Source organism: Chelonoidis abingdonii, chromosome 1 (assembly GCF_003597395.2).
Source record: "Chelonoidis abingdonii isolate Lonesome George chromosome 1, CheloAbing_2.0, whole genome shotgun sequence".
Classification (NCBI taxonomy): Eukaryota; Metazoa; Chordata; order Testudines; family Testudinidae; genus Chelonoidis; species Chelonoidis abingdonii.
The window spans coordinates 16,153,008-16,175,970 of record NC_133769.1 but is presented as its reverse complement, the minus strand read 5'-3'; the positions used below and the strand labels follow the sequence as shown (position 1 = coordinate 16,175,970).

Here is a 22,963-nt window from a genome sequence, read left to right as displayed (position 1 = left end):
ATAAGAGATTCTTAACCCTGAAAAAAAAAAAATCTAGTTTTACTTCTTGAATTTCTTTTAGTTCAGACAATGAAAACAAACTTGTCTCTAGTCACTTTGATGTTTTCATGCCCTGGTAAAAGCTGCAGGTCTTACTTTGCAAATCTTGCAGTCTGTTGTTGGTTAGCTTTTTTTAAAACAGAGTTTTCACAGGAAACAAAATAAAATATTCAAAAATATTAAAAGAAAAGCATCTCTCTCTGTGGTAGGCTTTGAAAAAAAATTAATTTGGCGCAAAGTCTGATCTGATAGCATCACTTTAAAGAGAAGTTTTGAGAAACTAGTTTAACATACTATGAATTAAAAAATGAACAGTGTTTTCTCCCTTAGAGTTCATCAGGGTCTAGACTGAAACTCCTGGGCCTGCCAAGGGCCTCCAATAACTTCTGCCTATGCAGAATTCATTGCAGGATCAGAATCTTAGGACTCTGGTCTAACATGGGGTTTAACTCCCGCTCTGTGTTTTCTGTCTAGAAGGTACTCTCATTCTTTTTACAAGATGTTTGTTCTTTTCTGATTTGATCATTCTCCTATATTCTACCTATAGTAATTTCTCTCTTACCCCATTCCCCACACACTCCACTCCTTTGGGGTTGGAAGATAGACAGAGAGTCCTGTCCACCAGCCAAACGCAAAAGCATATTTCAGAGGGTGAAGAAGTGACAGAGTGAATTTATGGACATCAAACTTTGAACGCCAGTGAAATGACAGGTTTGAATTTGAATGAACATAAGAACTGCCAGGTTGGACCAGATTTGTAGTTCATCTAATACAAACGAATAAGAATAATAAACAACCAGTATCCTGCAACATTAGGTAGCACTAGATGCTTCGAAGGAAGGTGCAAGAAATCCCTTAATAGGCAGATGTGCTGTGATCTGCCCCCATGAAGATCTCATCCTAATCCCTAGTAGTTGGTTTAAACCCGGAAGTATGAATTTTAAATAAACGTTCTACACCTGAAGGTGCAAATATATCTCCACGTACATATCCCAGGTACAAACCTTAAACAGGTTTCTTCAATATAGGCCTCCTACATGAGGATATATGCAGGTCAATGTTGCCATGCTATTAGATGGTTACCTCAGGGAGCAGAGCTGGCGCTAAGCATAAGCAGACCAAGCTATTGCTTAGGGCCCTGAGCAGCTCAAGAGGGCTCCCTATTTACTTTTTAGTATTTGTTGTATGTGGGGAAGGGGCAAAAATATTCTTGCTTAAGGCACCTTCTACCCTGTTTCAAACCACTCAGTTACAAACAACTTTTCCCTTTACTTAGAGGGATGCAGACAGGCACTTTAGATTGACTCAAAATATAGATACTGCAGACGAGAGATGTATTTGGCCCAACATGAACAAAAGTATTTTTATGACTTAAAAAAAAGTTAGATGGAAATCGTGGGAAGGGTTTCTGGTGTTTTTTGTTTTGTTTTGTTTGTTTTTTGCATTTACACTTCCTCCTGAAACACTGGAAGCCCAAACGGAAGAGCACTAAACTAGTGCACGAGAAGGAAAAAAACTAACCAGGAAACAAAAACAAAACAGAAACATGAGTAAACAGAACAGAGAACGAAAAGTGAATGAGATATCCGAAGTTCAGTTTTAATTCTCTCAGCTGTAGCCTGCTTTCTCAAGTCTCCTGGAAGTCAGTTACCTTCGGAAAATAAATCAGGCCAATGATTTCCATTATGATTCAATCCCTTTAAAGTAAAAACACACCAAAAATAGAAAAACGTTAAAAAATACAGTGTAACAAAGTGATATGAATGCTCCTCCCATTAAAAAATAAAAAGTTAACTGGCCACGTTTATTTACCATTTCAGACCCTACCTCTTTCTCTTTTAAGCTTTGAAGTTGTTTCTGCAGCTCTTCGTTTTCAAGGCACTTGGCATGCAAGTAATGTTTAGCTTCTTTGAACTTGGACTCGTAAAACTCCCGCTCCTCCTTCTGTTTCTCTCGCCATATAGAAAGCTCCTCATACCGATCCTTCATAGCTTGGTTATGTATCTTCATGGCTTCTAGACAGTGTTCAGAAACAACATATGAACAGATACTAATCCCTTGCCAGAGAAGCAGGAAATTGAGCCAGCCCAGTGATAATGTTCTGCACAGAAGAGCAGGGTGTTTTTATTTAGATGGTCAGCTATCGGTGATAAGGACTCTCTTCCTATAGGTTTGTTGTATCTAGTACAATGGGGTGCTGATCTTGTTCGTGGCCCTCTAAAAAAATAGTATTGCCATAACACTAAATTACCTGTCCGTGGTCTCTGAATCTCTTGGGTTACCACTAGATCACCATTTACAAGGAAGGCGTGACTTGCTTCTCCACTTCCTTGCATCTTGTGCAGGTATAAATAACTATACAAAGGTACAGGGCAGGGGAGAATCAGACCATACTCTTGAGCCTCACTGGAAAAATCCTGATTACACATTTACATAAATGCAGTCTAAATATTCAAAACCCAAGATACTTCAGGATCCAATTATGCACTCTGATACCCATGCAATTTCCATTGACTTCAGTGAGAATAACATGTGGAAGCCAATGCTGATCCTTATTTAAATAAAAAGCAATCTAGCCAAAGGAAATTAAAGAGCTTTAGGGCCATTACACAAAATGTGAGACTCAGCCAGGGACCATACATTCTAACATCCACAAAAAACAAAAGGCACTGAATTTAAAAGACATGCTGTCAATCTGAAAGTCACATCTCTGTCTGAAAGTGTTACCAGTTATACTGATGCTTACTATGGCTGAAAGTGGTTAGCTATACTATTTTCCTGTTTGATCAGGCACAAAGTGCTGTTAAACAGACAAAATAATCAGCCTCATTGCTGCCCTGCATATAATTATTTTTTCCCTTGGTGAGAAGGCTTTTATAAACATCATGAATTTGTGAGGATACACAATTACAAAAGGGCTCCAACAGATCAGTTAAAACAGGGCTCCCCAACGCGGTGCCCGGAGGCGACGTCATTGAGAGGCGTCACCGCCGAAATTTGGCATTTCAGCAGATGCTTGACTGCCACCACAGTTCTTCGTCTGGCGCCTGCCAGACGAAAAGGTTGGGGACAACTGAATTAGAATACTTCATGTCAGAGCCACTTTAAAGACTAATTTCTTTCAGGGTTACTGGATTTCAAATACAATGTACTTTTCTTTAGCTTCCAATAGTAAAGTGTGCCGGAGCTGTAATATACATAAAGGACTATTTCTTCTTCTGGTATAAATCCACTGAAGACAATGGAGCTACACCAGTTTACATGAGCTGAAAGTTTGATCCTAAAACTTTACTTCATATGATATTGGACTGCCAAGCATGATATTGAAAAGACATTAATAAAGTTATTTTACATATTGCTTCCCAGATCATGAAAGATACCCTTGGCTTTACATCCTAGAGGACTTAATGACTCTGGAAATCTCTGACAGCTGTAAAAATAAGAGCTCTTACAGCTAAAAAGGTGGTGCTCAAATCGGGAAAAGATCAATATATGTTTTAACAACTAATGAGCAGTATTAGTGATGTTGCCTCTACAGACACGGCATCTTACAAGATGCTAGACAAATGGTATGTGTGTACAGATAACTGGTCTTCATTTTTTGATGAATTATATATGTTGCTCTAGCTTTCCATTTGCCCTGAGAGCTGTCAAAGAGAGCTTTCTTATTTTATCTCAGCATAAATCCTGTGTATTGTATTGATTTAAGGCTCTGAAATGTATCCCTTTATGTAACCCGTGTAATTAGTAATGCATGATTAGTGCTATAAGAATTATTAATAATCTATATTTTAAATACAGAATGTTGTTTTGAAAAATAAACTTTAAAAGCCTAATGGCTCATGGGACTCTCTGGCAATGGGTCACACTAACCCAGCCTTGAAGAGGGAAAAGACACTTTATTTGACCAGGGCAAATACATTTGTTTCCTTGATGAGGAAATGTCATTTGTTTTTGCCTCAATCATCATAGCCAAACAGATTTTGTGCCCGGTCTGGTAAGTTTTCATACTAATTTTGCAAACCTGTACTAACTATTTCTATAATTCTCAAGAAACCAAGTTATACTTCAATCTGGTTGTTTCCCCTTATTGTTCCATACAGATTCAATTTCATAAGATCACCTTAAATATTACCATATAGCATGGGGGAGATTCTGTATTGCCTTACACCTTTACACCTATGCACAGTGCAAGCAAGTGTGGTAAAATGTTACCAAACCACTGTAATTGGGTGCAGAATTTGTATTTGATAGTGTTTTTAAACCCACTTGGTACAGTACAAGACCACGGAGAATCTAGTCTCTACATTTCAAGGTAGGTTCTCATTTACCTTTTAATTCATTGTTCTCTGTAATTAGCTCTTTCATTTGCCGCACCATCTCTTCTGGGGTAAACGTGCCAAGCACAGGGGAAACCAGACTGTGGGGTCCATTTCCCGTTTCACTCTTGTGACATTCACCATTTTCAGCAGGACGCCTTAGCGGCTTGCTGGACATCACTGCAGTGACTATAATAAGATTAACAAAGAGAAATTTAATTTCCTGCTGCAAAGTTGCATACCAAGAAAATCCAGTAGCTAGCCACCCACCGAGACATACCGTGGATACACCACTGGATCGTTCTGCCCTGCCATGACAAAGGAGTGTTGCTACTGAGCTTACCACAACAGACTATACCAGATAACCAGTCAGCAAACATGGGCTTGTATCATCACTCTGAGGCAAACCCCTGTAAGTTGCACATGGCTTTGACTTGAAACCAGGGAGCACTTGACTGTTTCATCCACATTTTTTCCAAGAGATTCACCTACAATGCTGGGCCTTTACTCAGAACTCTGCAGCACATCTCCTTAGCAATACACAATCTACTGTGAACACATCAGGATGGATAAAAATCAATGATTTTTAAAAAAAAAAATGAAAATGTTTTTTTTTTAAAACACAAACTGATTTTTTGATAAAATGCTTTTTGAGGGAAAAAACTATTCAAAGATCATTTTAATTAAGATACATTATATCTCAAAGATATCTCTTCATGGAATAGTGATTATAAATTTTAATTCTATAGCATGAGACAATATATTCATGTAACGTTTAGGAAAAGCACTTTAAAGTTTTCTTTCCCTCCCTACACCAAAAAGGTATTTCTAGAACAACTACAGATGGCCTTACATTATCTAATCTACCTGTCCCTTTCTACCCCTTCTTAAATCAGGCCTTCTCATAAGTTTCTGTGCATTTGGATGTTAAGAGGCTGGTATGTTATAATTTATAGTGTATTTATTTGTATTCCATTAGGAGCACCACCAAGCATTTGATGGTTGCCACAGAGGCCAAGCTCAAGAGACAGACAGCCCGGTGAAAGTGGTGCTGGCATGCAATACGTAATTATTGAAATCAGAAAACCAAATACTCAGGAATGTGGTCCTGTAGCTGTAATTCTATTGCCAGGAACAGATACTGCCCTTTTCTTATATAGCACTTTTCACCTGTAGAACTCAAAGCTCTTTACAAGGGAGGCCAGTATCATCATCCCAATTTTAGATGGGGGGAGACACAGGGAAGGGACTTGCTCAGGGTCACTCAGCAAACCAGCATCAGAGTAGGGAATTGAATCCAGTGCTGCCAAACTCGGCCTTTAGACTCAGCCCGGTGCACGACTCACTCTCACTACACAAGTTAATTGTAAGAGAGGGAGGGAGGGATTTTAGAGCTAACTCCATAATCATAACAAAATTAATTAAACTTATGATGCTCCAAAACATTCTCAATTTTACAAAGTGACAGCTTAGGATTTGTTTACAGTAAATAGTATCTGTTCTTTTATCCTTGCCTTTCCTAATTCTTTTCTTTGTTGATTATCTTTATTTGCTTTGTCCAATACAGACTAAGTTCTTCAGTGCAGGGACCTGGCCTTCAACTCTGTAAAGCCCCATACAAAGCTTTGGCACCATCCATATTCAACATGTGTTATTAATTATAATACATAAATAAACAAACAAATAAAATGGGATAAGCAAACAGCAACACATTTATAAGATATTGCTCACATGGAAACCCCCAGAACAGAAATAGCTGCAAGCTGCTCAGTTAAAAACACCATTTGTTTCTGCTCTCCACAGTCATGGTACAGGTTTGAGTCATATGGCCCAAATTTCTAACTCACCACAGTGGTGTCACTCCAATGGAGTGACATGGGTGTCAAAAGCAAAAAGGGGGAGAAAAATCAGGCCTCCAGTTTCTTGTCCCTGGTCTGTAAGGAGCTGTAAGTGCTGGTTTCAACAGCTAACATGAACGGTTCTACCAACGGGTTCCAGTGAGAATCTCAATTATTTCTTCTCATCCACCGGAAGGGTGGCCATGAAACCAAAACCTTGAGGTCATGTAAAGGGGCATGCACGAAGAGGTATGTCATTAGTAAGGCTGCCTGTCTGTTATGGAGGTCACGGTGACCTCTGTAGCAGCTGGTGCGGCTGGCTCCAGGGCTGCCCGAGCAGATCAGGTAGCCCCTGGGCCAGTCACACCGACCACTGCTGGGGCAGTCTCAGGCCGTTGTGCCCCTCCCCGTAGCAGCAGTTTGGGTGGGAGCTGGAGCAGGGGATGGGGCGTGGTGGGGCGCTCCCCGGAAGCATCTGGCACATCCCTTCAGATCCTAGGCAGAAGGGCCAGAGGGCTCTGCGCACTGCCCTCACAGCTCTCACTGGCTGTGGGTTCCCGGCCAATGGGAGCTGCGGCGCTAGAGCTCACGGTGGAGGCAGCACACAGGAGACCCCCTGGCCTTCCCTCCACCCAGGAGCTACAGGGATGTGCCACCTTCTTCCAGGGAGATGTGTGGAGCTGGATAGGGAGCCTGCCAGCCCCGCCAACCCTCCCCCCTGCCCAGCACCAGCAGGGATCCTAGGTCACGCACTGCAGTCTGCCCCCTCCAACACCAGTGGGGGTCCCAGGCTGCACCCCGCTGCCCCCCCCCCAGCACCCAGAGCCCCCTTGGCCAAAGTTTTAGTTAGGGGTACATAATATAAGTCGTGGACAGATCACAGGCTGTGAATTTTTGTTTACTGCCGGTGACCTGTCCATGACTTTTACTAAAAATACCTGTGACTAAAACATAATCCTTAGTAATTAGCAATGCAGTAGTTCACGCCCCTTCAGTTTGTTAAAAATCATTTATTCTTTAAATACATGGAGATGAATGTAAGTCATCTCTGGACACTTACTCTTATCATGGGACCTTTAACTTTTATTCCACAGCTCCAGTTACCTGACATAGGTCAAGGCTAGGAGAGAACAATCTCTTAGCAGCATTCCTAAGTGTCACAGCTTTATGATAGCAGGGCGAGATCTTGTTTCTTGATTTAGCTTTTCAGCCTCACTTTTAAACTATGCAGTTTTTCATGTCTCTCCTCCCAGCTCTAGCCACCTACTACCAGGTTCTCTTTACAAAGATACAGAGCAACCCACAAAACACACTGCTGATTCTTCTGGTGCCTCCATCGAAAGGCCACAATCCCCAGTTCCTTTTTTATCTCTAAGCCTGAGGGCTCTGAGCCATGACTCTGCAGTATTACCATTTCTTGAAGTAATGGCTATTTTGAAGCACGATGGGGACAGCTGACATACAACAGTGATTCAGACATGTCAAACTCACAAAAAAATAAACACAGAAATTGGGCTTGTTTTTCGCTTGTAGCTTTTTTTTGGATCAGCTCCTGGCAACCAGGGGTAATGGGGGGCAAGCGAGAAAGAGAGTCAGGAGGAACTGCGGGCCCACCACAGTCCCAGACTGCATGCCGGGGGGAATCTAGTCACATAAAGTGTTGGGGTTCTTGGGGATTAGCTTGTTTTGAAATAGGAGTAACTTGATTTTTGGCATATTGTGAATGTCAGGGTGCTTATTTACTGTGTGACAATCAACAACTGTGCAGAGGCTGTGGTTTGAAACAGACACCGCACTATATCCCAGTTCTAAAAGGAATTATTTGGGGGGAGTTCTCTGGCCTGTGGTATACAAGGTAATCATCTCCTCTGACCCAAGGGTCCCTTCTGGCCGGGGGGTGGGGGAGCCATGAGCAAGGAGGAGGCTGAGAATGTCCGAGCTCGCAGGGTCTCTAAACGTGCCCAGGCTCTGAGTACTTCGCTCTCCGGGGGGACCCAGGGGCAAGGAGAGCAGAGCCAGGCTCTCCCAGGGAGCAGGCGAGGCTCCTCCCGGGGCTCAGGGCCGGCTCCCCGCATTGGCACCGTGCCACCGGCAGTGACTGTCTGGAAGCGGCACCTGCGCCAGCCCCTTCCCCTCCCTCGCGCTACGGGTTTTAGTTTCACTTTCCCTCATCCCAGGCCCCGGAGGACGAAGCTCACCTGAGCTCAAACCCGCGACCTGCTTCCCCCAGCGGCCCCGTCCCTCGGCCGCGCCCGGCCGGCTGCCACCTCCTTGCTCCGCAGCAGGCTCCCACTGCCAGTCCTGCGCGGCGCCCCTCGCTGCGGGGACAGGTTTGTTGTGAAGGCCTCGCTCCCCGCCCTGCCCCACTCAGCTGACTCCCGTGACGCCAGCCGCCGCCCGGGGACTTTCCCGGGCCCCGCCCGCGGAGGGCGGGTCCTGCCTTGGCGCCGACCCCCCGGCACGGGATGGTGGTCACCGCCCGGGGGAGGGCGGCTGCGGGCTGCCAAACTGCGGCGTGATCCGCCCCTTGCCCCAGCCAGCGCCTCACAACCTCCCCGGGGGAGACATCCCCGCCCGCGGCCTGCCCTGGGACACCTGAAAGACAAGAGTCAGGGCCCTCCTTAGGCTGCGCTGCTCCGCCCCGCTCCGGCTCTTCCTCAGGCCCCCGCCCCTGCCCCGGCTCTTCCTGCCTCTTCCCCCCCACTGCTCCGCCCAGCTCCGGCTCTTCCTCAGACCCTGCTCCAGCTCTCCCCTGCCCCGGCTCTTCCCCAGGCTCCCGCCCCTGCCCCGGCTCTTCCTGCCTCTTCCCCTCCCACTGCTCCGTCCCGCCCCGGCTCTTCCCAAGGCCCCGCTCCTGCTCCGCCCCTGTCCCGGCTCAGCTGCGGTAGGGTCAGTCCATTTCTCACAGGAAGTGGCCTGCTCACTTCTGCCCGAGGAGGCCTGGTGCCCCACGCAGCCCCCTGTGGAGTTCTGGGGCCAGCCCATTCCTGCCCGCAGAAGCCTGGTGCCCCACACAGTGCCCCCGTGGAGGGCTGGGGCCAGCCCACGCCTGCCTGCAGAGGCCTGGTGCCCAACACAGCTGTCCCCGGGAGGGGGTATCATAAGCCTCTTTCCCAATTCTGAACCTTAGCGTCCAAAATGTGGGTGCCTAGCATGAACCTCCAAGCTTAATTACCAGCTTGGGTCTTATCTCGCTGCCACCAGACAGGAATTATAGTGCCTGCCTTGCTCTGGTCCCCCAAACTTTGCTTGGGGGACCCCAAGACTCAGCCCCCAGAAATTCCCTCCCTGACTTTGAAAAATCCAGTTTCCTGATTGGTCCTCTGGTCAGGTGTTTGGTTCCCTTTGTTAACCCTTTACAGGTAAAAGAAACATTAACCCTTAGCTATCTATTTATGACAGGGGGGTCTGCGTAGGGCACCAAAATAGCTAGGGATGGCCCAGACAGGACTGGGTTGATTTCAGTCTAGGATTCTCCTTGAAATGGCTGCTCCCATTGAAAACCCCTTTTACCTCCTTCCCACCCGCAGTCTCTTGCTGTGGGTCACGCTCTCCTCCCCTCCTGGAGCTCTTCCCCTTTTGATAAATAATTAATCACTGGAACAGAGGAAGGGGATCCTGGCTTTCTCATCTCTCAGGTGCGTTTCTTAACCACCAGGTTTAGGGGCTAGAACTAGGAGGACTGGGGGTGCTCCCACACCTCCTGGCTTGAAATGGTTTCCATCATATACAGGCTTTAGAGTCTGGTTCAGTGGCTCTCGGCACCCCTTCCACCAGGCTACAGCACGTATGTCTACACAGCACCTAGACACCCACTGACTCGAGCTGCAGGACTGTTTCATTGCTGTGTAGGCTTCCTGGCTTGTGCTGGAGCCCAGCTCTAGGACTCTACAAGGTGAGAGGGTCCCACTGGTCAAGTCTACACAGTACTCCCCAGGGGGAATTGTGCCCCATTGTGCATGCAGAATTTGCACAGAAATTAATGTGTGCGCAAAATTTCTCTTCCCCCCTCCTGCTCAAAATGAGCTGCAGAGCTGCTGGCCACCACTGGGGGCAGTTGGACCCAGCTGAGCCCAGCTCACAAATAGAAGACACTGCTGGGGGTGTGTGAGCTGGAGGTACCCTGGCAACTGCAATTCTCAGTGTGCCCTGACGGAAGTAGGTGGCATGCAGGAATTTCTACGCAAGCGCTGGATCCAGCATCAGGCTGTTTTTCCCTCTGGATCCCTGGGCTCTCAGGGGTAGGCGGTGTGGGTGTCTGGGCTGGGAGGAGAGCACTCTGCAGCTGGGCTCTGGTGGGGAGGGGTGTCTGAGCTGGGGCATGCCCCATGGCTGGATTCAGAAAGAGGGGGCAGAGAGACGGGAACTGGGTTATTATAGTGGTTTCTTTAACTACTGGTGGAATTATTTTGTGTGTCTTGTTATAGACTTGGTTGCTTACAGACATTTTGAAATAAATTAGTAAAATAATTGAAACTGGTATGATTATATAATGTTATTTTGACAAATAAAATACACACATTTTTAAAATGCATGTAGAATTTTTAATTTTTTGGCACAGAATTCCCCTAGGAGTAACACAGCAATGAAACAGCCCCATAGCCTGAGCCCAAGTCAGCTGTCATGGGCCAGCCACGGGTGTCTAGTTGCTGTGTAGGCAAACCTAGAGTCATTCTCTCTCTCTCTCTATGACCTAATGATTAGTTAAGTATTAATACAAAATGGAACAGCTACAACATGTATTGGAGGGAAAAGGGGAGAATATGCAAATATATCTAAGAGTTTACCTTCATGGGGAGAGCAGAGTCTCCTCACTTGGGGTACTCACAGTGCCATTTGCATGAACAGCTGAAATCCAGAATCTGTAGGACATCTGAGGCCTCAGTCCACCAATGTTACAGAGCTCTGTTCGGTTTCAGTGAGGGCATGAAAAATGAGGGGAAGGCCCCTTGCAATGACTAACCCACTCAACCCTGGTGTGAAGCACTAAGTAACTAAGGGTTAGCTAGGGTACATAGTGTATTTATCCCTATTTTGTGGCTGGGGAAACAGAGTAATTGTGTCCCTCCAAAGAACATTGCAGCAGAACTAGGACTAGAAGTCAGGAGATCCCAGCATTCAGGCTGCTGCAACAGAGATAACTAGACCATACTCCTCCCTCCTTTACTAAATAATTATGCATCCATAAACCACTATGTTAATGAGTAGGGTTGCCAAATTCCTAATTGCAAAAAATCAAACACCCCTGCTCTGCCCCTGCCCTGAGGCCCTGCCCCTGCTCACTCCATCCCCCCTCCTACTGTTGCTTGCTTTCTTGCTCACTCACTCATTTTTACCAGTCTGGGACATGGGGTTGGAGGGAGGGGATGATGGCTCTGGCTGGGGGTGTGGGCTCTGGGTATGAGGGAATTGGAGTCCAGGAGGGGGCTCTGGGCTGGGAGGTGGGGCAGAGGAGTTCAAAGTGTGGGAGGGAGCTCTGGGCTGGGGGAGGGGGTTGGAGTGAAAGGGGGGGTGAGGACTTGGGCTGGGGGTGCAAGAGGGGGTCAGAGTGTGAGAAGGGACTCCAGGCTGGGGAAGTGGGTGCGGGCTCTGGGGTGGGCCAGAAATGAGGTATTCAGGGTGCGGGATGGGCCTCCGGGCTGGGGCAGAGTGTTGGGGTGCAAGGAGGCAAGGGCTCTGCCTGGGGGTGCAGGTTCTGGGGTGGGGTCAAGGATGAGGGGTTTGGGGTGCAGGAAGGGATTTTGACCTGGGGCAGGGGATTCGGGTCCAGGAGGGGGTTCAGGGCTGAGGCAGGGGGTTGAGATGTGGGCTCTGGCTGGGCGGTGCTTACCTCAGGAGGCTCCTGGAAGCAGCTGGTATGTCCCTGCAGCCCCTAGGTGCAGGGACGGCCAGGGTACTCTGCGCCTTGCCCTTGCCCGCAGGCAACAGCCCCCATAGCTCCCATTGGCCGCAGTTCCCAGCGAATGGGAGCTGCAGAGACAGCGCTTGGGGCAGCACACAGAGCCCCATATGCCCCTGCGCCTAGGGGGCACAAGGACATGCTGCTTCCGGGAGTCACACAGATCTAGGGCAGGCAGGGAGCCTGCCTTAGCCCCGCTGCACTGCCAGCTGGACTTATAATGGCCTGCTCAGCAGTGCTGACCGGAGCTGCCAAGTCCCTTTTCTACCAGGATGCCTGGCAACCCTATTAATGATACCAGCCTTTCTACTTCATTTCTTTTGTGCTGCCCCTGTGCCTGGAATACCAGTCCTGAGGTGGCCCCATTATCTTCATTCAACTCTATCCTTGAGACCTCTTTGGGTCATGATACTCACAAGAAGTTACTATCTAATTCAAAAGTTAGAGGGGCAGTTGGGAAATGGCCATATATTTAATAAACAACACTCTAATAAAAGCCCATTGTACTAACACCCTTTATTGAAGGGGATTTTCAAAGGCACATGCACAATTTAGCTTCACCTTATTTATTTTTATTTCAGCATATAAGAGGAATGGGCACTAGGCAACTATAAGAGGGGCCTGTTCCAGAGCTAATCCCGTGTGGCACAGTGTGGCCCTGCCAGCACCCAGCCCTCAGTTCCCTCAGGGGTCTTTCAATAATTTTCTCCATACCAGAATACTGATGGGATCTTATTTATTAAATGTTTTCAAAATTCAGACTCTTTGGCCTCTCAATCTCCAGTCCTTCATCCTGTTGGTTCAGGACTCCTAGTGCTCCCACAGCTCTCCTGCTCAGGGCCTGTGTTGTGATTCGAGCCATCTTCCCCAGCAGCCAGTTTCCAGCCCTGCTTCACAGAGCACCTCTTCCCACCCTTGGTTCAGGGGTCCATAGCCCTCCTTCTAAGGCCAGGTAGGCATTCTCTTTGAGTTGTCTGCCTGTTTTCTTCCTTTGGCTCTCTGGATGGTTCTTATTTATCCTTATGCTTGGACTGATTTAGCTATATGATCTGTCATGTGACTGGAATAACTTCCCCACCTGGGGAGAAGATCTGAGTGAGACACTGGTGGAGCTGGACGCATTACCTCTTAAAGGGGCCAGTGACCAATGCGACAGCTCCTTTGGCAGATCATTCAAAATCCAATCTACAACAACAACAGTTTTTCTCCACACAGGAGGACTTGGTCCACAAAAGTCGAATTTCCCAACCTCAGCCTCCTCAAAACTCTATTTCCCCCATCCCATTCAAATCTCAGCCCTCCCCAAACAGATGGGCTTTGCAACAGGTTATAAAGGTCAACAAGTTTGGTCATTTAGACTGAGTTAGGAAGTGAATTGCAAAGTCAAGGGACCACCATGGGGAAAGTCTTGCAACCAGACCCCTCTTGTATTTTCTTAAAGGACTGGCACATACAAGTTATAGTGAAAGATTCAAGGCACTCGATCTATTTAGCTTATCAAAGATACGGTTAAGGGGTGTCTTGATCACCATCCGTAAGTAAAAATTGCTGAGGGGAGTTCGCCTTCCTTTGCAGCATGGGGCACAGGTCACTTGCAGATTTCAACTAGTATAATAAATGGTGAATTCTCTGTAACTTTAAGTCTTTAAACCATGATTTGGGATGTTCAGTAACTCAGCCAGAGGCTAGGGGTCTATTTCAGGAGTGGGTGAGGTTCTGTGATGTGCAGGAGATCAGATTAGATGATCACGATGGTCCCTTCTGACCTTAAAGTCTATGAATCTGTCTACATGGGGAACAAAAATCTGATAACAAAGGGCTCTTCAAGCTAGCAGACAAGGGTGTAACAAGATCCAATGACTGGGAGCTGAAGCTGGACAAATTCAAATAAAGTGCAAATGTTTAACAGTGAGGATAATTGACCATTGGATCAATTTACCAAGGATCATGGTGGATTTCCCATCACTGGAAATCTTTAAATCAAGATAGGATGTTTTTGTAAAAGATATGCTCTAATTCAACCACAGCTGTTGGACTGAAGTAGGAATTAATTCCTGGAAGTGCTATGGCAAGTGTTATGCAGGAGGTCAAATGATATGATCATAATCGTCCCAACTTGCCTTAAAATCTACAATATTTATATCTAAGCCAAGGGAACTCCACCTCAAATCCCTCTGCATGTCCCAACCATGACAGGTCTCACACTCTTATGCTCTCTCTCCTTTATAGATCAGAACCAGCACTTTAAGCTCCACTCAGAAACTAACATGTAGCCAGTGCAGATTCTGGGAACTGGTGTCCTGTGCTTACACAAATTACCGCTTTCTACATGAGTATCTGTTTGGAATTAATATAAGATGTTGTCTCATGTAGAGTACATATCAACAGCCTAATCTCTAAGTGACAAACACGTAGATAATGACTGCAAAGGTGTCATCCAAGAGAAAGGTCCCGGCCAGATGCAGACAGAAAACACCAGCCTTGGCCATGGTCATCTATTAAATAAGTACTCCTCTGAGCTAGACTCCTATGTTCTCCTACGGCTCTTATTGCTTTCTCTCATGCCACCCCAAAGCATGGAACTCCTTCCCAGTCCTTGTTCTCCAAGATGCTACTCTCTAGTCTCTGTATTTTTACAGTCCTTATGCTGTCCATTGAGACTGTCAATAGGAATGTCAGTTGTGCTGGTGATTTTTGTGATGGAGGCCCTAATCCACTAGGAACTGGACTGAGATTTTCATTTCACTTAACCTCAGAACAGCCAATGAACATTTTCACAAAGGTCATTTCATGCAGGCCACTGAACAGCCAACAGGTGATAACTTTATGTATACCAAACCCAAGCTAGATATGGACTAAAAAACTGTTGGTGAATGCCCCAATGAATACCAATTCCCCAAGACGATGTATTGTGTTGAAGAGGAACATTGCAAACTTAATGAACTTACGGTGTGATCCAAAGCTCATTAGAGTCAATAAGGGTCTTTCCATAGAAGGCAGGAACTAATCAATCCCCTTACAGGACAGGCTCAGTTTAGGGATGATCAAATATTTTCTGTCAAATCTGTTTTATGTTGGAAAATTGGATTTTTGACTAAAGGAAATTTAGCAAAAGTGTCTGCTGTCCATGGAAACTTTCAATTTTTTGTCAAATAACCAAACCCCCTTTAGTAGATTTCTCAGTGGGTTAGGTGGCCTAGGAGTTAGAATCCTCTCCAGCTGAGGGGTAGTGGCAGGGGAGCTCAGGCTCACTTGCTCCACTGGGTTCCAACTGAGGGCCCTATGAGGGTCAGTGGTTCTCAAATTTTTGTACTGGTGACCCCGTTCACACAGCAATCTTCTAAGTGCGACACCCCCTCCTTTATAAATTAAAAACACTTTTAAATATATTTAACACCATTATAAATACTGGCGGCAAAGCAGGATTTGGGGTGGAGGCTGACAGCTCGCAACCCCCCATGTAATAACCTCGCAATCCCCTGAGGGGTCCCGACTCCCAGTTTGAAAAACCCTGATTTAATCAACTAAGGTGGTGGGGTCTTATTGGGTAAAGATTTGTTTCACAATATGTTAGGATTGATCAAAGAATTATTTGTAATACTTTAGTAAAATGCTTGGTTAAGGTATAGCTAAGCAGGACTCAAGTTTCACTATATAAACTGGAGTCCAAAAGGAAGTTCTTTGGAACCAATTCCAGGACAAGATCAGATCTGCCAGACTTCCACACTCTGCCAGCTACATCATGCAGAAGCTGGAGTCCCCAATTGACCCAATCCTGACTAGCCACCAGGAAAAGTGAATTTGCTTTATCGGGAGTGGTGAGGATTGTATGCTTAGCATATGCGTTCTGTTTTGATGATTGTTAATACATAGAGACTAAGGGTATTACTGTGTGGTCTTTCACTGGTAAAAGACCCCATAAACCCACCGTAGGTTACGCCCTAAGCCTGAGGAATGAGGTGCCCTAGAGTGTGTGGTAACAATAAGGTGGGGTGCATATCTAAATGGCCTTACAACACAAGACAAATGGTCACCCATGGAAATATTCCTTCACATCAACCTCCTAGAGCAGGGGTCGGCAACCTTTCAGAAGTGGTGTGCTGAGTCTTCATTTACTCACTCTAATTTAAGGTTTCGCATGTCAATAATACATTTTACATTTTTTAGAAAGTCTTTTTCTATAAGTCTATACTATATAACTAAAATAAATAAGGTTTCAGAATGTTTAAGAAGCTTCATTTAAAATTAAATTAAAATGCAGAGTCCCCTGGACTGGTGGCCAGGACCCGGGCAGTGTGAGTGCCACCGAAAATCAGCTTGCGTGCCGCCTTCGGCACCTGTGCCATAGGTTGCCTACCTGTCCTAGAGCTAAGGGCGGTCAGGAATGCTTGCACCTGCTTCCTCCCGCTGCTCAAAGGATCACACAGAAGAGTCCTAACAAACAACATAGCCTGCATGTACTCTGTAAATCGATAAGGGGGAGCCAGGTCACCCTCGCTCTGTGTGGAGATGATGAGCCTATGGAACTGGTGTATCTCCCATGACATCATGCTGCCAGCAGCCTACCTCTCAGCACACAAAACTCCATAGTGAGCAGTCTGTTGCAAATTCCCACACAACCACAAGTGGGAGCTAGACCCAGGCATACTTCATGATCTATTTAGGCAGTGGGGGACACCAATCACAGACTTGTTTGCCAATTACCTGAACAAGAAATGTCCACACTACTGCTCCAGACAGGGATAGGACAACACTCCCTGGACAATGCTCTCCTCCTTCCCAGGACACGGACCTTCTTTACGCCTTTCCTCCTTTTCCCCTACTATTGAAGGTCCTGCTGAAAATAAAAAGAGACGGAGCACACATCATTCTGATCACTCTTACTTGGCCGAGACAGACTTGGTAGTCTTAGGTGTCACAACTCACGATGTGCCTGCTGATCCTTCTCCCACTCACTCTGTACCTCCTCTCCCAGGACAGAGGACATACTCACATCCCAACTTGGGGGTTCTCCACCTCCAGGCATGGCTCCTTCTTGGTTCAAACACCTAGAAAGCTCCTGTTTGAAGGAGGTGAAAGATGTACTATTATACACAGTAGAAAGTCCTTGACACGACATACTTACCTGAAAAATTGCTTCAGGTTTTGGATTTGGTGTACTTCCCAACAAATTTCCCCTATGTCCGCGACTCTTCCACATATCTTAGGCTGTGCTCTGGCCCTCAAAAGATCAGGGCTGCCTCTAAGCTCTCTCAGAATCCACCTGGTGGATATAACAGCCTTCCACCAACCAGTAGAAGGATACTCAGTGCTGTCACACCCGACAACCCAAAGGTTCCTAAGGGTATAATAAACCTCTTCTCACAACCTTGACTTCCTGTTCCCACATGGGACCTCAACCTAGTGCTGAACTGACCAGGCCTCCCTTCGAACCCATGGCCACCTGTTCACTCACATACCTCTCAGTGAAAACGCCCTTCGTGATAGCAATTACCTCAGCTAGGAGAATAGGATAAATAGCAGCTCTGATGGCACATCTTCCCCAACACAGTATTCTTTTGGGACAAGATTATGCTCAGGTCACATCCAAAATACCTTCCTAAAGTAACCTCCCATGTCACATGAACCAACTGATGCATCTTCCAACCTTCTACCCCAAGCCTCATGAAGACAACAGGGAGGCTGTATTATACACTGATATCAGCAGAACCCTAGCCTTCTACCTGGACAGAACAGAGGTTTTCAGGAAGTCCCCCTCTCCAAGTGTGTCTCGAACTGCATCAGACACTGTTACCAAGTTTGCAGATACTATTTGTACACACTTCACAATGTCAATCTCCTCATCCGTCACCTTCTTCAGGAATGTCCCTATCTCAGAGGTCTATAGAGCGGTGACATGGGCGTCAGTCCACCCTTTTGCAGAACCTTATAAGATCACTGGGGACTCCACCTCTGATGCCATCTTCGCCTTCACAGTGCTGTCATCTGTAACTGACACGATTCCGAAGTTCCAGCCCTCCAGAAGGGATATTGCTCAGGAGTCACCTAGAGTGGAGCACCCATAGGGACGTTACTCGACGAAGTTACCTTGTGCAGTAATGATGGTTCTTTGACATGTGTATACCTATGGGTGCTCCACAAACCACCATCCTCCCCTTTACATCAGTGTTCTTGTCAATGACTCTGCGGTAGAGAAGGAACCAAGGGGGTTTAGCCCACGTGCACTGACTAGCCTCGTGGTGCAGCAGGGGAGAGACAGCACTTATATGGTGCTAGCGGACACTGCTACTGAAATTCTCTAATCAGCAGTGCAGGGACACAAGCACACCTACAGTGGAGCACCCATAGGGCCACACGCCTCGAAGAGCCATCATTGCTGCACATCTCATGTTGGGCATAGAATTTTAAAATAAACTAAAAATAATGTTCATGTTTGCATGTCTCCAGTAGATGGTGCCAGTGATCTTTTCAGGTCAGTTGCAACAGTATGGGTCAAATAGAGCAGCTTGACAATACTGGAAATATTTAAAAACAAATCAGGGCATATCTTTGCTCTGTCTAAGTGTGAAATTTGGACCCCGAAGGCAACAGATGGAGAAAATGAAGTTTTTGGAATGTAGCACTATTGCCAAATACTGCTGTGTAATGAAAATAAAGACAGATCAATGAATGAAAATTAATATTACAGAGGGAAGGAGGGTAGCTTGCTTTTTGCTAGGGAAGATCACCAGGTAAAAGTTGAGATATTTTAGGGATGTATTAAGAAGACATGAAGAGACATCTGTACAGGAGTATGAGGCAGAGAAATGTGGGAAGGGCAGGAACAAAGAAATTGCCATATTGGATCAGAACATTTGTCCATCAAGTCCAGCATTTTGCCTTTGATAGTGGGCACTAGTTGATGCTTCAGAGTGTGAGGATACATGCACTGTTTCTTTAAAAAAAGAATAGGAAGCCAGGCAAGACTAAGAGTGGGGTTGGGAAAAGATATAGGCAAAAAACACAGGGAAGCAGAGATAGCAACAGAGAGAGACAGAGAGCAAGAGAGCATGGCTTTAGGGCTAATACAGTTTTTCCTTTATGCTATTAATGTTCCTTGTTCAGTGTTAGAAGAAAACAACTCTGGGATTCTTTACCACCATCACATGACACAAGGGAAGATGAATCCCTGCTCCCACAGCCCATGTTGACATGCAGGTGGTGGAGAAATTCCTTCCTGACCAGCGTGGAGATTGATGTATGGCCAGAAGCATAATATGTGATTAACCTTATCTTAGAAGGCATTACATTATTCATAGATTCGTAGATTCTAGGACTGGAAGGGACCTCGAGAGGTCATCAAGTCCAGGCCCCTGCCCTCATGGCAGGACCAAATACTGTCTAGACCATCGCTGATAGACATTTATCTAACCTACTCTTAAATATCTCCAGAGATGGAGATTCCACAACCTCCCTAGGCAGTTTATTCCAGTGTTTAACCATCCTGACAATTAGGAACTTTTTCCTAATGTCCAACCTAAACCTCCCTTGCTGCAGTTTAAGCCCATTGCTTCTTCTTCTATTCTTAGCGGCTAAGATGAACAAGTTTTCTCCCTCCTCCTTTATGACACCCTTTTAGATATCTGAAAACTGCTATCATGTCCCCTCTCAGTCTCCTCTTTTCCAAACCAAACAAACCCAATTCTTTCAGCCTTCCATTATACATTATGGCTGGGAATTTAAAGGGAACCTAAGAGAGTTAGGCATCCAATGAATTTTGTTGGAGTTAAATCCCTAAATCCAAGGTTCAAGTACCAGGACAAAGACTACCTTTACCTTCCCATGTGGAGAACGGCACATGTTGGAAACGATAGGCTCTGCAAGAAAGAAAAATGGAGATTTTCCAGAGACTATTTCTTCAAGGTAGCAAAACATACAGAAGTTAGCTTATGCTCAGATAAATTTGTTAGTCTCTAAGGTGCCGCAATTACTTCTGTTCTTTTTGTGGATACGGACTAACATGGCTGCTTCTCTGAAACCATACAGAAGTTAGAATTTTTCTATGAAAGCTTTCTCTGGGAGTGGAGGGGGCTCAGTACTTCTGGGCAATTCTCAGCATATTAAAGGATGGACCCCTGAGACATACCATGAAAAATACATTGAGATTTGAATTAAAGATAACACTGCTTGGTTCACAAACCTCTACCAGGGATTAGACTCTAACACTATCAACAAATGTAGCTAAGAAATAAAAGGCCTCCAGCTTGTTATCTCATTCTTGGATCAGTGTGAACTTAACACTTTAATTTTTAACACCATTTTAAAAGAACTCTTTGATCACATACTTCCCTTAGGCAGCAGAAATGCTTTTTAATTTTTTTTTTTTACAGTTTTGAGTCTCTCTGTGTGAAGTTAGCAGTGAAGAAAATTGCCAGATTGACACTCCTGGATATTTATACTCTGAAGAAGTGTAGCAGGAGCTATGGCAAGGTAAGTCTATTTGTAATGTCCTATCAATGTGCTTCAACTCTCTTCTTTAGGGATCACCTCTAGGCATAAGTGTGTAGGGATCCACTCTTGGAATAGGAATCACCACAAGGAGAAGCAACAAAAATGATAAAAGGTTTAGAAAACCTGACCTATGAGGCATAGTTACAAAATCAGGGCATGTTTAGTCTTGAGAAAAGAAGACTGAGGGGAGACCTGATAACGGTCCTCAAATGTTAAGGGCTGTTATAAAGAGCATGGTGATTAATTGTTCTTGTCCACTGAAGAAGACAAGTAATTTGGAGAAAAAAATAATAGGTTTAAACTGCAGCAAAGAAGCTTTGGGTTAGTTATTAGGAAACACTTTTTAACTATAAGGATAATTAAGATCTGGAATAGGCTTCCAAGGGAGGTTGTGCAATCCTCATCACTGCAGTTTTTTAAGAATAGGTTGGACAAACACCTGTCAGAGACGGGCTAGGTTTATTTGGTCCTGCCTCACTTGATGACCGTCTGAGGTCCCCTCCAGCCCTACATTACTATGATTCTATGTACATCAGTCCTGGAGATCCAAACTGGACTCCAACAAAGTTGGAGTACTAGCTTTGGTGGTGGATTTTGTGACATGGACACTTACCACTAGGATCCAGACTGATACCCTTCCGAACTCATTTTGCATTGGCCACAGCTAAGGGTTTTTTTTGTTTTTTTTTGTTTTTGTTTTTTGAATTGCAAATCCAATGCTCCTAAATTTATCTTCCATACATTTATATAGGTTACTATGACCACTAAAAATCCTCTGTGATCTTTCTTCACTCATCAATATTCTTTGGCAAATGCTCAGTTAGCTAATCCTTGTAAGACACTTCCGGGATCCTCAGTGCTACAGAGGTGCAAATTATTATCAATCTTATTTCTCTTTGTACAATTGCCACCAGTTTCCTGTATAAACAACAAAGTTCAATTTATATTTGTTTCTTTAAAAAAAAGGTAAAATAATTAGCACTATTAAAATATCTGCCTAGCTGGGCATTTCTTTTTGTGTCCTCAGGAAGGAGGATTAATCTAATTATAATGGAAATGATTTCTATTCTTGTTTAAGCATGAAGGGGCAGCTTAGTTTAGGAGATGAAGTAATGGATGTTGGAGACATTCATTTTTAAGCCCCCATTTCTAATATAGTCTGGGTCAATTGTGACAATGGGCTTAATTTTCAAATGCTGTCCAGTTTCATATTTGGAATACAAATGATCAAATAGGCACTCATTTATCTCTTTCGGGTACTTGTGTACCAATCTGAGTGCTTAATGCAGAGCCAATCACCTTAATTTAGGGGTTCGAGTATGAAAACTGGGATCTGAAAATCACTTCTGTCTGGAAGTTAAGATCTCCTTGTAAAGAGTAGCACATATGTAGCCATTTATAGAGCACAATAACAAAAAGTTTTATTGGCCCAACAAAACCCAGGAACTATGCTACACATTCTTAAGCAACATCTGCTGGCACATTATCTAACTATTTACATATACATAGAATGGAGCACTCCTGGGCTATTCTGTGCATAGAGAACTTTAGCCTTCAGGGCTCTTAATCTTAAGCATTACAGTGCATTAATTTAAGAGAAAAAATGTTTAAATGTTTCTAATGACATGGGGTTCCAGAGGGCATATTAGGAACCATGACAAACATTCATTATGGGATCTTTTGTCCTCTTTACACAGGGCACATTATTAAAATTAATGGTCACTTAGGTACAAGTGGTCATGACTCAATCACAGTTATAATGAGCAAACAGACTAAAGTAACAAGTAATATATAAATTTGGTGCTTTAAAGGGGCCAGCTTCACAAAGCTGAAAAAAATAATGAGTCAAATCAGCTGGGAGGATGAATTTAATTTAAAAAAGTGAATAATACTTGTAAATTATTTAAGAACACTTTACTAGTGGCCCAAAAAGCCATAATTCCACAATCAGGAAAGGAGGCGGTATTGGTTTAAAAAAAAAACAGATTTAGAGGGGAAGTGAAGGCAACTATAAAAACAATATATATATAATATATGAAAAATACATATGTATTAGGGCTGTCAATTGATTACAAATTAATTGTGATTAATCATGCAATTAAAAATTAATCGTGATTAACTGCAGTTTTAATCGCATTGTTAAACAATAGAATACCAATTGAAATTTATTAAATATTTTTGGATGTTTTTCTACATTTTCAAATATATATAAAAACGCAGATGGTGTCAAATGTGCAGATGAACTGAAGCTCAGCAGTTTCTCTTTGAAGTCTGGTCCTGAAGTTTTTTTGCTGCAGGATGGCCACCTTAAGGTCTGCAATTGTGTGGCCAGGAAGGTTGAAGTGTTCTCCTACAGGTTTTTGTATATTGCCATTCCT

General features: G+C 44.7%; 1 protein-coding gene and 1 long non-coding RNA gene across 3 annotated transcripts in view; one reads left to right on the top strand and one right to left on the bottom strand.

The window, feature by feature from the left end:
• OPTN (optineurin) overlaps positions 1-8,618 on the bottom strand; it is a 36,986-nt gene extending 28,368 nt beyond the window's left edge. Inside the window, exons 1-3 of one of the 2 annotated variants that reach the window (XM_075064261.1) lie at positions 8,395-8,618; positions 4,371-4,547; positions 1,867-2,054 (exon numbers count right to left, since the gene is read on the bottom strand). In XM_075064261.1, the coding sequence (XP_074920362.1) occupies positions 1,867-2,054; positions 4,371-4,536 (354 nt within the window). In that variant the 5' untranslated portion in view covers positions 4,537-4,547; positions 8,395-8,618. The remainder of the gene's footprint in view (positions 1-1,866; positions 2,055-4,370; positions 4,548-8,394) is intronic. The other variant, XM_032798322.2, reaches the window with a different exon arrangement.
• Positions 8,619-9,633: 1,015 nt separating this feature from the next.
• On the top strand, positions 9,634-10,726 carry LOC142047783 (uncharacterized). The gene is made up of 2 exons (XR_012657033.1): positions 9,634-10,091; positions 10,229-10,726. It is a non-coding gene; the product is annotated as an uncharacterized LOC142047783 (long non-coding RNA).
• The last annotated feature ends 12,237 nt before the right edge of the window (positions 10,727-22,963 follow it).